Source organism: Pimephales promelas, chromosome 1 (genome assembly GCF_988280905.1).
Source record: "Pimephales promelas chromosome 1, fPimPro1.hap1.1, whole genome shotgun sequence".
NCBI classification, from domain to species: domain Eukaryota; kingdom Metazoa; phylum Chordata; class Actinopteri; order Cypriniformes; family Leuciscidae; genus Pimephales; species Pimephales promelas.
The window spans coordinates 33292089-33304757 of NC_142769.1; the positions used below are offsets into that span (position 1 = coordinate 33292089).

The following is a 12669-nucleotide window of genomic DNA, read 5'->3' on the forward strand; positions in this document are numbered from 1 at the left end:
AATAACAGAAAAAGTTGAACCATTTATTTTATTTTTTAAACAGAGCACTGTCTTGGGTTTCGAGGCCAACATGTCTTTGTAAAACAATTCTGAATCAGAATACAATGTCTAACATTAGAAGTACTGACTGTACTTGCAATTTCTTTGCAAACAAACTTTATTTGTGCAGGTGTTGAGAGTAGTGACGGGGACACGCTAATAGTGATACATTCAGAGTGTAGAACACATGCACTCATGCAGAAAGGTAATAAGGTCATACATAAAACAACAGAGCGACTCATAGTGACTCTAAATTCTTATAAGCATGAACCCCTGTGCAAAAACAGCAAGAAATCCTTAAAATGTGTGCTTGTAACAGTAATAAAGGGCTGTATAAAATGTTTTTTTAACGATTTCTCTTTAACGAGAGAGTGGTCCATGCACAAATTGTATAACACCATAACAATGGAATAACTAAAAGGGTGAAACTAAGACGTCAAAAAACTGAAAGTGTGAAAATCTCCCATCTTTCTCTCAACTATGAGCACATTAATAAATACCAGGACAGAAATGTGATACAGCAGAATACACGACTGTGTTGTAGAATCCACAAACCTATCAAGAAAGTGCTGTGATAAATAAAAGATAAACAAACATGTGGCATAGTTTATGTCCTCTCTAATCAAGATCTCCTTGGTAGTCAGGATATTCAGTTGGAACACTATCCAGGTGCACATGGGTCAGCTTTCCAGACACAAATGAAACCTTGTCCAAAACTAAAGAGTTATTAATTGGCCAATCATTACTAACAGTGCAGTTTAATCCAGGGTCCCGCTTCATTAATGGGCCCATGAAAACAGTGTGTTTGAGTTACCCTATTGCACTGATCTCAGCAACTGGCTTCCACAATCCTAACCATGAGCCATCACAACATATATGGCAAAAGTATAAAAATTCTCTTTAAAAATGCACTTTTAACTTAAAACCTTTCAAACCCTTAAATACATGTCTTTAACTGATAAATTGTTCTCCATTCTATGCAAAAGTCTCTTTACAAAATATATGTCCATCTGCTAAAAATATTTAGCACTTTACATTTATTCTTCATCGGTAAACGTAGGCTGATATTTAATACAATGCAAATGAAGTTTGCACCAGTCATAATATGTCTAATAGATATCGTGCATACACTTCAGGTGTTTGTACACTAACACAGCTGTTTGTTTCCAACTGGAAGCGCATGATTCATGCACTGAATTGTTCAGTGAAGATCCCTTTGTTATCACAGTTCTTCCGATCACGAATACAGCTCTCCTCATGGCCTCATTTCTGCCTTGCAAGAGTTTTCCACAGCTTCAGACATTCCCGTTAGGACTGCCGAGGCCAAGGGCCTGCACCACATCCACACTTAGCCCACTCTTTAGAGTCCTCCGCACTGCAACACACAATGCACGTTACGTTATACTGTAAAATAAAACATGCAACTCAATGTCAGACAATCCATATAATGCCACTTGCACACGTGTAAGGACTGGAAATAATGATCTGGAACTATAAAGGTGTGAACACATAAGTGAATTTGCAAAAAATCATCCACTGTCTATTGTAAATAATGTAGCACTGCTCACACAGAAGTCACTTTCAAACCAAGCAGCTTTCTTTTGGTCAACATGGCAAATTCACTTGAAACCGTTGTGAAGTTTATGCAAAATGATCACATGGATTTTTACTGAAATTACTGGAGTTCTCTCTGAGCAGCTATAAATGTGACGGCACATTAAGACGTACTGTAATGCACTTCAGAATAATATAAATAAACCTAAAGGGCTTTTCAGGTTTGGAGGTTTGTGTGCTTTCGCTCTCCTTTTTTAAAAGCACAGTTGCAAGAATGTGCCCTACAAAAGGCTCTTTGTGGCGTTTGAATTCTGAGATGTCTAGCAGTTCAATCCGGTACAAGCAGAAGTAAAGAGGTGGCACGATATGGATCTGACAGGGAGATTTAGGGGCTTTTGAAAGCCAAGCAATGGTAGAAGCCAGATTACATTGTGTTTTGGATACAGATAGTGTTGAATGCAAACAGTGACTAAATCCTTAATCTCATCCCCCAGGTTTAGGGCTAAAACAACCTTCAGAACTGGTTGTGAAGTTCAGTGGTCAAAAAAACAAATAAAAAATGCGTTGACAGTCAAAATGTACTCACACGACTTTCGGTTAAGCCGCGAACGTTTCCGTGTTTTTGGACTAGACGCCCTCTCTGAGGGATTCTGGGTAACAGACTTAAACAGACGATCCATGATCTCATCTGTGGCATCATCCTGTGAGCTGGCGCTGTCCTCTTTGGCGACAGACATGGGTGCGCTAACCCTGCCTAAACCTGTGTAGAAATAGATCAATCAAATCTTTGCCTAATTACAATAGAAACAGGTCCAAGAACCTTCAAGGAAAGCGTTAAAATGAGTGAGGCATTGGTACTACTTTTTGGCAAGCTGATGAAAATCAATCATTTGTAAAAAGGTCATAGATATTAAGGCAAATATAGAATTGGGTGTGAAATTGGAATCCATGGTGTATTCATCCAGGTTTCTCATGTCTGTTTTGACAGTTAGCCCTCTACAATCACTTCAAAATGACGTCATTATTTACTATTTAGTCCATAATAAATCTGTTAGTTGAGCTAAGCCACTCCATGCAGCCTGTGCGGTAGCTCTACCTTCATCATCATCATCATCATCCTGTGCTGAATGGCTCTCTACTGGTGAAGTAGGAGAGCAGTCAGAGTCACAAGGCCCCTCTGTGAGATTAAATGACCCAACCTTAATGCTTTCATTAATTACAAAAGCTTTATCATATATTGAAAGCTGCACAAGTGCTTTATCTTTGCACACATCCATGCTCCAAACTCTATACCTTCATCACTCCACTGAAGGGTTGGTGAAATTGGAGGAGTGTCACCACCAGTGGTAAGAATCTCTATAAAAGGACCCCCAAATAAATAAATACAAATAATTAATTAACACATATACATAATTGTCCTTTAATCTGGGCTGGACTTCGCAAATCATTGTATAAACAAAGATTGAACAGCTAATGAATGTTTCTAAAGCAGGTGTGTTAGAGGAGGGATGGAATTAAATTCCACAGGAAGGATGGTCAAAGTCAAAGCAAGACTGTCACTGGACTACTCTAAACAGCTAAACTTTTTTCCTGGATGTGCAACGTTTTAGTCTCTTACTTCGCACACCGCGGCTCCTGCGCAGCTTGCTGTTGTCGTCGTTGGTAATTAGCAGGTTTTTCATGTTCTCATGCTCCTCTTGGGCTGGCTCTGATTCTATTGTTGATGAAACTGGGGATAGGCTGTCCTCCAGAGACAGCTGTGGAACTGCTCCAGAAAACTTCTCTGTCTGTGAAAAGATTCGAGAGCAGAATTAGTTACTGGTAATGGTTTGTCTCAATCTACTTGACGACTGAGGGTGATAGAATGGGGTTGTGGACAAGGCCATGAAATCGCCATTTAACAACAGTTAAGCTCTATTGACAACATTTGTGACGATGTCGATAAGGTCCGTCATAAGAGAAAACTGCGAAAATTGTCCGAGATGGGCTGGCTAAATGCTTTATAGTTAAAGGAGTAGTTCACTTTAAAAAAAATAAAAACATTTGCTTATAATTTACTCACCCCCATGTCATCCAAGATGTCCATGTCATTCTTTCTTCAGTCGAAAAGAAATTAAGATTTTTGATGAAAACATTCCAGGATTTTTCTCCACATAATGCACTTCACTGGTAACCAAACGGTTCAAGGTCCAAAAGACAGTTTCAGTGCAAACTGTTCAAAGGGCTTTAAATGAGTCCAGACGATGAACAAGGGTCTTATCAAGCGAAACAAACGCTCATTTAATAAATAAATAAGTTATAAATAAAAGTTTTATAAGCTCAAATGGTCGCCTTGCTCTGTTTTGTGATGCACGTTCGTGACTCTCCAGTTAGAACTCGTTTATCAAAATGAACAAATCCAATTCATTTGAGTTTATAAAACTTAAACTTAAACTTATTTATTTATTAAATGAGTGTTCGTTTCGCTTGATAAGACCCTTATTCATCATCTGGAATCGTTTAAAGCCCTTTGAACAGTTTGCACTGAAACTGTCTTTTGGACCTTGAACCGTTTGGTTCCCATTGAAGTCCATTATACTGTATGGAGAAAAAAATCCTGGAATGTTTTCATCAAAAACCTTAATTTCTTTTCGACTGAAGAAAGAAAGACATGGATATCTTGGATGACATGGGGGTGAGAAAATTATCAGCAAAAGTATTTTTAAAAGTGAACTACTTCTTTAATACTTTGTTTGGAGGTGAACCACCATTTTGTCTGGGTCTTGGGAATTCTAGCAATGAACAAATGTTTTATTCATCTACTTAAAGGATGATTCTTTCTTGTTTTTATGTATGTATATCATGCATTTTCATTGACTATTGCCATTTATTATATATATTGCCATGTAAAAATTATGTACAGTCCCTCAACTGTCCTCATTAAGAAAAGATCTTGAAATCATAGTCACTACTGGAAAGGGTTCAACAATGCAGAAGATGCTGGAAAACCAAAAAATGTGCAGGATGGGGAATACTTTTCTGAAGAACAATGGGCAATCATGAATAACTATCCCATAAAAACATGACACGCAGAATAAGGATTACTGTATGTAAACATCCAATATATAAAATAGCTAAGTCAGGGCAGTAACATGCAATTTTTATGATCCTAGCTAAAATTTGACAGATTCTACAAGGTTTAAATAAATGACTGCAGTTTAAACTTGATACATGATGGAATAAGAGTAGTAAAACACAGAATCAAAAGGATATCTGTACGCAAAGTGCTTTAAATGTGTGATTCTTCTCGAGAGCTTTGTTTCCACACCTCTGTGATCATCTTGCCCCGGGTTTTGGTGCGCTCCCGGTGGACAGCACGTTTGCGTTTCTGGGTGAGGACTCTCTCTCGAGTGGTGCGGTACTCCAGGGCAAACTCACTGATGATCTTACAGAACTGAGTTACTTTAGTGTCCCGCACTGAGTAAGAGGGCTGGCCCAAGTATAGCAGAAAGGAATGAAACCTGCAAAGTGGAGGAAGTAGAACTTAATATATTGTATGCTCAAGTTCATCCTAATTAAAAAGTGAGGCACAGTCATCATTCAAGCTCGTCAACTCGTCGTAGGGAAGCATTCAAACGAATTTGTAATCTGTTTGTTCAACATGTTAAAATGGATTAGACTAGTGTTTTGTATGTGTGTGTGTGTGTGTGGGTGTTACCTGTTAATAATGCGTCTGTGCACTACTTTTAGGATGATAATCCTTTCAGTACAGTCTTTCAGGAATTCTGTCATTTTGTTTTTCAAGTTAGGTTTTGTTTCATGTTTGGCCACTACTTTCAGGTTGTCCCAGGAGGCTTTGCATTTTCTCTCCAACTGAATCAGGTTTTCAGACAACTGCTCAAACTCTACCTGTGGGAAAGGAAAGGAGGGAGTGATAAATGATGACGATGAATTCTAAAGGGTTCTTTGGATAGTCACCTTTAATGGCAGAAAAAGAACAGAAAAGAAACTCATGTGGACAGAAATAAAACCTTTACAGGAAAAAAAATTTCTAAAAAAGCTTAAAGGGGGGACAGCATTGAACGTTTCTGTACAAATTAATCATATAAATGTATAATAATGCAATGATGATGAAAAACAAACAGGACAAAGAAATCACACAAAAAATGCATATAAAGAATTTTCTGGGACACATACTTTAGCAGAGCGTGTAATAGCAGGGATCTCCGAGTAAAGGTCTGTCGTATCTGGGTAATTTTCCACCACAAAGTTGCAAGTATGATGAAGCAGAGACTGCCTGTGTACTGTGTCCTTTACCTCAGTTACCTTCTCCAAATAACTGAGCTCAAAGCCCTTAGCCTGCAAGAGAGATAAGAAGTGCCAATTAAAGTCATGCGATGTTCAGTGAACTACTACATTGGCTTTGTTGTCAATTTGTGAGGAAAAGCATATTTAAGATGGCTACTCATTAAATAGAGTGGCACAAATTTAAACACATCATGTTCTGAACAGTTATTAACTACTAACTGTCAAGATTTGTTTTGAACATGGCACTGTAACAGACATCAAAATAAAGACGTGGTAGTGCTGTAAACACTTCATTAAAACCGATGACATATTTTATGAATGATTCACGAAAGAAAAGTGTTCCCACATATTCAATTATGTGAGATGTTCAGAAAGCCTTTTATTCTTAGTGTAGCATAAACATTTAATATTTTTTTCTATACTGGGATGTATATCCAAGTGAAACAGCTCATTGAACGAGAGAAAAAAACCCCGCAAGGCTGGACTTGATTTTGTCCATCGGGAATTGATTGGATTCTTGGGGTTTTCCGTGATCTCACGTGAGTGGCAGGTTGTCCCGCTCTCACACCAGTAAACATCATCAGAGAACAAATGTTGCTGCAAATGGGAGGTGAAGTTATTTTTTTATTTAAGATTATGAGGGTGCATGAATCAAAAAATAATGATGTGCACCGATACATCATTTAAAATATATACTGCAATATTCCAATAAAAAAAATAAGATTTGTTCATTTGGATTTCATGGTACCTTTAAGGGAGTCTGAATTGATGAAAGAAGATTCAAATTTGAGGGTAAACTTTTCCGTAAAATCGGAAATATATTTTGACTGCCCTGTTTCTACACATGGTAGTACAGTCTAAATACTATACACATATGTTTGTAGAGTTCAAGAGGTCGTCACATACTAGAGCATAGAAAATGTGTCATGCGCGGTCTTAATCATATCTTATCTCCCACAGGCAACAGCAAAGGATTAAGGCATCATCCCAGGGCTGCTCCGACTCATCACGGGGGCCATCAGGCTTCAGACCAGTGCACCTGACCTTAGTACAGGAGCTTTAAATGTAACTCTGTTCCTAGGACTGCGGAGGAGATGGAACACTTACATTGGAGCTATTGAGGAAGTTGCCAATGGCCAGTAGTGTTGCGAGGATATGCTTGAAGGTTTTGTTCTTGGCAAGTTGTTCCATACCCAGTTTGAGGTCAAATAGAGGCTCTGCAATCTCCTGCAACATTCATGTGTGAGGGACAGAAGAAGAGAAAGAATATCTCATTGGTAACACACATTCATTACCAATCAAGGTCAACATAGCTGAATTAAAAAAGCCTAAATTACTAAATTCCATTAATGTCTCTTTCAGCGACCAGTCAAAATGCAATACTGAAACAGGACTGTGAATAAGTCTGAAATTTGATAAAGAAAGTCAAAACGAAAAAATAGAATCTCAACACAGTCACACCAGCAATGTGACAAAAGACACGTGTTCTATCGATACATACATACATGCATATATATATTTATATATATATATATACTGTATAGACACACACACACACATAACATACATATATACATATGTAAATATGATCACAAACGTACACTACCTTTGAAAGTTTGGGGTCAGTAAGATATTTTTTTAAGACTAATATGTTTATTCAGCAAAAATGCATTAATTTCATTAAAAAAAAGTGATAGTTTTATAATGTTACAAAAGATTTCCATGTCAATCCATGAAATGTTGTTCTTTTTAACTTTATATTCAACAAAGGATCCTGCAGATTTCCACAAAAATATTAAGCCATTTTCAACATTGATAATAATAATTATAACATTTATGGAGCATATCAGCATATTAGAATGATTTCTGAAGGATCATGTGACATTGAAGACTGGAGTAATGATGCTGAAAATTCAGCTTTGCATCACATTAATAAATTACATTTTAAAATATATGAAAATAGAACATGGTTATTTTAAATTGTAATCATATTTCACAACATTAGTGTTTGAAATTAGTCTGAGACAAAAACAAAAAAAAATTCTCATACTTGAGGCATGGTTTACGAATGCCCAGAGCCGTATTATTGGGTGCTACGAATGTCTATCAAATGCGCCTGTACGTCTATCAAATGCGTCTGTGCTCCCTCCACGTTCTGTGATTGGTTCCCTATCTCAGAGGAAAATTTGGTGTCCGGGCTGCCTAGCAGCGTGAATAAAATCGCGCTGCGGCAAGGCAGCATGGAGAAACCCAGGCTATATAAAATTAGGAAAAAGTTCTGACCTTCTCCAGGGTCTCATAGTTCAGTTTAAAGGCCCAAAGCTGTAATCTGGCTGAAAGGCCACTGATGGAGGACAGAGTGAGCAGGAACTGCTCTGCTGAACCCAGCGGTACGTCAGGGTTGGCCAGCTGTGCCTCCTGAATCTTCTGTTTCTCCTCATCAGTCGGAGTCATGGTCAGGATTTTCTACAGGCAGAGGGAAGAAGAAAATGTACAAAAAGACTTACTGATATTTATTCTCAATACAGGAAAAAAAATAATGGTAAATGCGTGAGCTACTACTGCCCCCTGTTGGATGCTATTGCTACATTACCTCAATGCCCTCTTTACTGATGGCGAACTCATCAAAGGTGAGGATGGCACTCTTGATGACATGTACAGCAGGTAAAACGGTCATGCCGATGTTAATGGCATTGCTTCTCTTTGGATCAAGCACTAAAATTGCTGCTTTCTTGGTCTCAGCACATTTCTGTAGGAAATGGAGAAATAAATTCAATTTACAGAAACAAACCTAAATCATTTATAGCATACTGGCTGTAAAAAAAAAAAGACTACAACATTAACTCATCTATACATTCAATGGCAACCACTGATCTCTGGTTAATGCAACACCTTTAATAATAATTCATTGAAAAGAGTTTAAATAGCTTTAGTACATTAACAAATTGGTCATTTTGTGTAAACCTGAAATGGTTTATTCATAAACAGTTTGGGTTGTTTGGCATAATTTTTGTTTTTCAAATTACATATGCTCTATTTGTATTTCTTGATCTTTATGTGTAAGATCCATATGACTGCATAGTAAAAGAAAAAAAAAAACGGTTCGCCCATCACACCTTTGCTACTGGAAGTTCCTTGCCCTTGGACTCAAACAGGTGCTCCAGCTTAGCTGTATCAACTGCAACCTTATCAAGCGAAGCCCACACTGTGCCCCGCCCAAACTTGCACTTCCTGGGGCTGTCAGGCTGCTTAAGCTCCTTCCAAAACAGCTTGACCGTTTTCCGTTTCTTTAGAAAAGCCGGATCAACCCCCTGAGACGGGGATGGAGGAAGGAGTCCTGGAGGAGGAGGGGGCACACTCAAACCTCCAGGAGGAGGAGGAGGAGGAGGAGGAGGAGGGGGTGGAGCCAGAGTAGCACATCCAGGAGGAGGAGGGGGAGGAGGTGGTGGTGGGGGGGCAGAACCCAGTCCTGGCACTGGAGGAGGGGGTGGCAGTACTCCATTAGGCAAAGCGTTGTCAAAAGTGTCTATATCCAGCACATCGATATCCTCCTCCTCCATCAGATCAGAGAAGTCAAGATCTTTAATCCGCAGAGGTCTGGAACTGGGCTGCAGCTTCTCCCAGGCATCCTGATTACCCCTGGACAATGGTGTCATCATCGTCTTCTCCAAACTCTGTGAATGAGTCTCTGCTTCGATACTGTACTGTGGACGAAGCGTCTTGAGCATTTTTTCCTCTGCTAGCCTGGCGCGAGCGGCCTTAGCAGTACCTCCGAGGCTCGTCAGCTCTGCCTGTCTGGATGCGTCCTCTGTGGGCTGAGAAGAGCACGACTGCAGTCTGGAGAGCCGTCCGGCCACACTGGTGATCCCATGATCCTCAAGTGCACTTTCCAGACTTGGACTTTTTAGACCTCCAGAAGAGATGTTGTTTTTGGAGTAGAGCATGTCCAACATGAACTTCCTGTCATTAGAGAGGGTGCTGTGCTGTTCCGCTGTACTGCCCTGACGCTGCAAACCACCCTCTAGAGGAACATGAACAAATCATTCAGTGCTGTAGGGAAAATATTAGCGATGCACAATATATCAGTACCATATAGCTTACTGGCCAATATAAAAAAATAAATGTATGATTACTATATATCGGTATCCGTTAGGGTATATATGAAGAGTTCAGATGCAAAAGCCTCTAAATGCCATTTGAAATTTTCTTCTAGAATGATAATTTTTATCAAGCTTGTATATTTAAGTTCAGTAATTTCACTTAAATGGCAATGATAATTACCTATTAATTGTTATTTAAGTGAAATTACTGAACTTAAATATACAAGTTTGATAAAAATCATCTGTAAAGAGGAAAATTTCAAATGGCATTTAGAGGCTTTTGCATCTGAACTCTTCATATATATATATATATATATATATATATATATATATATATATATATATACACACACACACACACACACACACATATACACATATATACAGACACACATACACACATATATATATATATATATATATATGAAGAGTTCAGATGCAAAAGCCTCTAAGTGCCATTTGAAATTTTCTTCTAGAATGATAATTTTTATCAAGCTAGTATATTTAAGTTCAGTAATTTCACTTTAAGCAGCTTTATAACAGCTTTATAAAGTTTGACCGGTGGCCTCTATATAGGCCGATCAGATCACGTGCATAGAAAATAGTCTCGTGAGATTTTCCAACTAAATGCATCGTTTTGGAAAAAAACAAAAAAGTTTGTGAATGATAATTCCTGATAATATATATACATAATCTTCATTCCTGATCCATATACAGTATGAAAGCAGCATGCTAAAGAGACATCCTACCTTCTAAATGCCCAGTGCAAGCACAGATCATGTTGTTCCCACACGCTACCATCCTCTGCTGTTAGTGTGCACTGGGTTACTGAAGTAGTTACTCTTCTCAGCTCTAACAGCACTGTAACCATCAGTGCTGCCTAAATCCTCAGTAAGCAATACGGAAACTGGTCAGGGGAGATTCCCATCTCGCAATCTAAATAGTTTATATCTGCTCTCTGCTTCAGCTAATTTACTCTCCCTAGACGAAAGGCCCGTTAGTGGCTGTCTCATTTGGATCACGGCCACTAGAGGAAGAGATGGAATCGCTCTAAATTTTTTCCTCTTTGGAGATTTTTGTTTGAAATGAAGCTCTTGACTTCCCAAAGAAGCCCTCACACAGAAGTAATAGTCTGACTATTGCTCTGTGTGTGAGAATTTTATTGAGCAGGAAATCTATGGGTCAATAAATGCCAAGTGGAGGAAAAAAGTTAAATTAATTGTACACGATTCTTGGGGTTCACACAGCACACAGCAATGTGTCTGCTGTAGTTAGTTGCTTGAAAATACAACTGAGCTCATGTTTAAGAATGAGTCCTGGATTGTTGATTAACTTCATGTTCATGGCTGACAGAGATGGAGGTGGTGGTAGGAATAAATCTCTTGCCTGCTTCATTGTGGGCTGTCGTTGTGTCCTCTTGCTGCTCCAGTGTGTGCCTGGTCAAGTTTACCCCCTGAGACTCCTGACCACTAATAGATCCTGCAAGACACATACACACACACACACATATATTGAGTAAAAAAAAGTCTCACAAAGAAGCCAAACCTGTATGAATTTCTTTCTTGTGTGGAACACAAAAGAACAGATTTTGAGAAAAGTGTTTTTGTCCTATTTTGTGTTGCACGGAAGAAAGGAAGTCATAAATGTTTGAAACAGCATGAGGGCGAGTACATGACAATTTTCATTTTTGGTGAACCATCCCTTTAAATCTCACAAGATATTTGCCTGCATACAACAATTTATTTATAAGTATATAGGTTTGAAAGTTACAAATTTAGTAAGAGATGATTTTTTATGGAAGCAGAAATTATAGTTACAACAACACTTATGTAACCACTAGTCCAACATCAACAGTTAAACAAAAATACAGTAATAAAAATTATATTAAATATACATATTTGTTAAATATATATTAAATAATTATAATATTAAATAATTATTTATATATATATATAAAGAGTTCAGATGCAAAAGCCTCTAAGTGCCATTTGAAATTTTCTTCTAGAATGATCATTTTTATCAAGCTTGTATATTTAAGTTCAGTGATTTCACTTAAATGGCAATGATAATTACCTATTAATTGTTATTTAAGTGAAATTACTGAACTTAAATATACAAGTTTGATAAAAATCATCATTAAAGAAGAAAATTTCAAATGGCATTTAGAGGCTTTTGCATCTGAACTCTTCATATATATATATATATATATATACAGTATATATATACACACGCACACACACACACGCACACACACACACACACACACACACACACACACACATATATACACAAACATATAGATATACATATACATATACAGGGGTTGGACAATGAAACTGAAAAACCTGGTTTTACAACACAATAATTTGTTAGAATGGTGAGGGCCTCATTTTGCATCCAAATACAGCACCAATTGACAGATAGAAGTCCTTCACAGTGACCAGAGGGATTATGAGCCGTTCCTCTTCCAGAACAGTGTCCAGGTCACTATATGATGCTGGTGGACTCGCTCCTCCAAAACACCTCAATAATATTTAGATCTGGTGACTGTGCAGACCATGGGAGATGTTCAACGTCACTTTCATCTTCATCAAACCCTTCTCTCACAAGTCTTGCTGTGTGTGTTGGTGCATGATCATGCTGATACACGGTTTGAGCATCAGGTGCTCATGATCCTCCAGAAGGGTTT

At 38.1% G+C, this 12669-nt stretch overlaps 1 protein-coding gene across 7 annotated transcripts in view; it reads right to left on the reverse strand.

The window, feature by feature from the left end:
- Positions 1-2: 2 nt before the first annotated feature.
- Positions 3-12669, reverse strand: part of fhod1 (formin homology 2 domain containing 1) — a 52954-nt gene continuing 40287 nt past the window's right edge. For 6 of the 7 annotated variants that reach the window (XM_089129500.1, XM_089129499.1, XM_039688537.2 and 3 more), the window contains 11 exons: positions 11367-11459; positions 8997-9901; positions 8474-8629; positions 8164-8346; positions 6988-7107; positions 5770-5931; positions 5291-5481; positions 4901-5093; positions 3212-3380; positions 2180-2353; positions 3-1414 (listed from right to left, as the gene is read on the reverse strand). In XM_089129500.1, coding sequence (XP_088985626.1) covers positions 1335-1414; positions 2180-2353; positions 3212-3380; positions 4901-5093; positions 5291-5481; positions 5770-5931; positions 6988-7107; positions 8164-8346; positions 8474-8629; positions 8997-9901; positions 11367-11459 — 2426 coding nt within the window. In that variant the 3' untranslated portion in view covers positions 3-1334. Of the gene's footprint in view, positions 1415-2179; positions 2354-2689; positions 2771-2886; positions 2950-3211; positions 3381-4900; positions 5094-5290; positions 5482-5769; positions 5932-6987; positions 7108-8163; positions 8347-8473; positions 8630-8996; positions 9902-11366; positions 11460-12669 lie in introns of all 7 variants that reach the window. The other variant, XM_089129501.1, reaches the window with a different exon arrangement.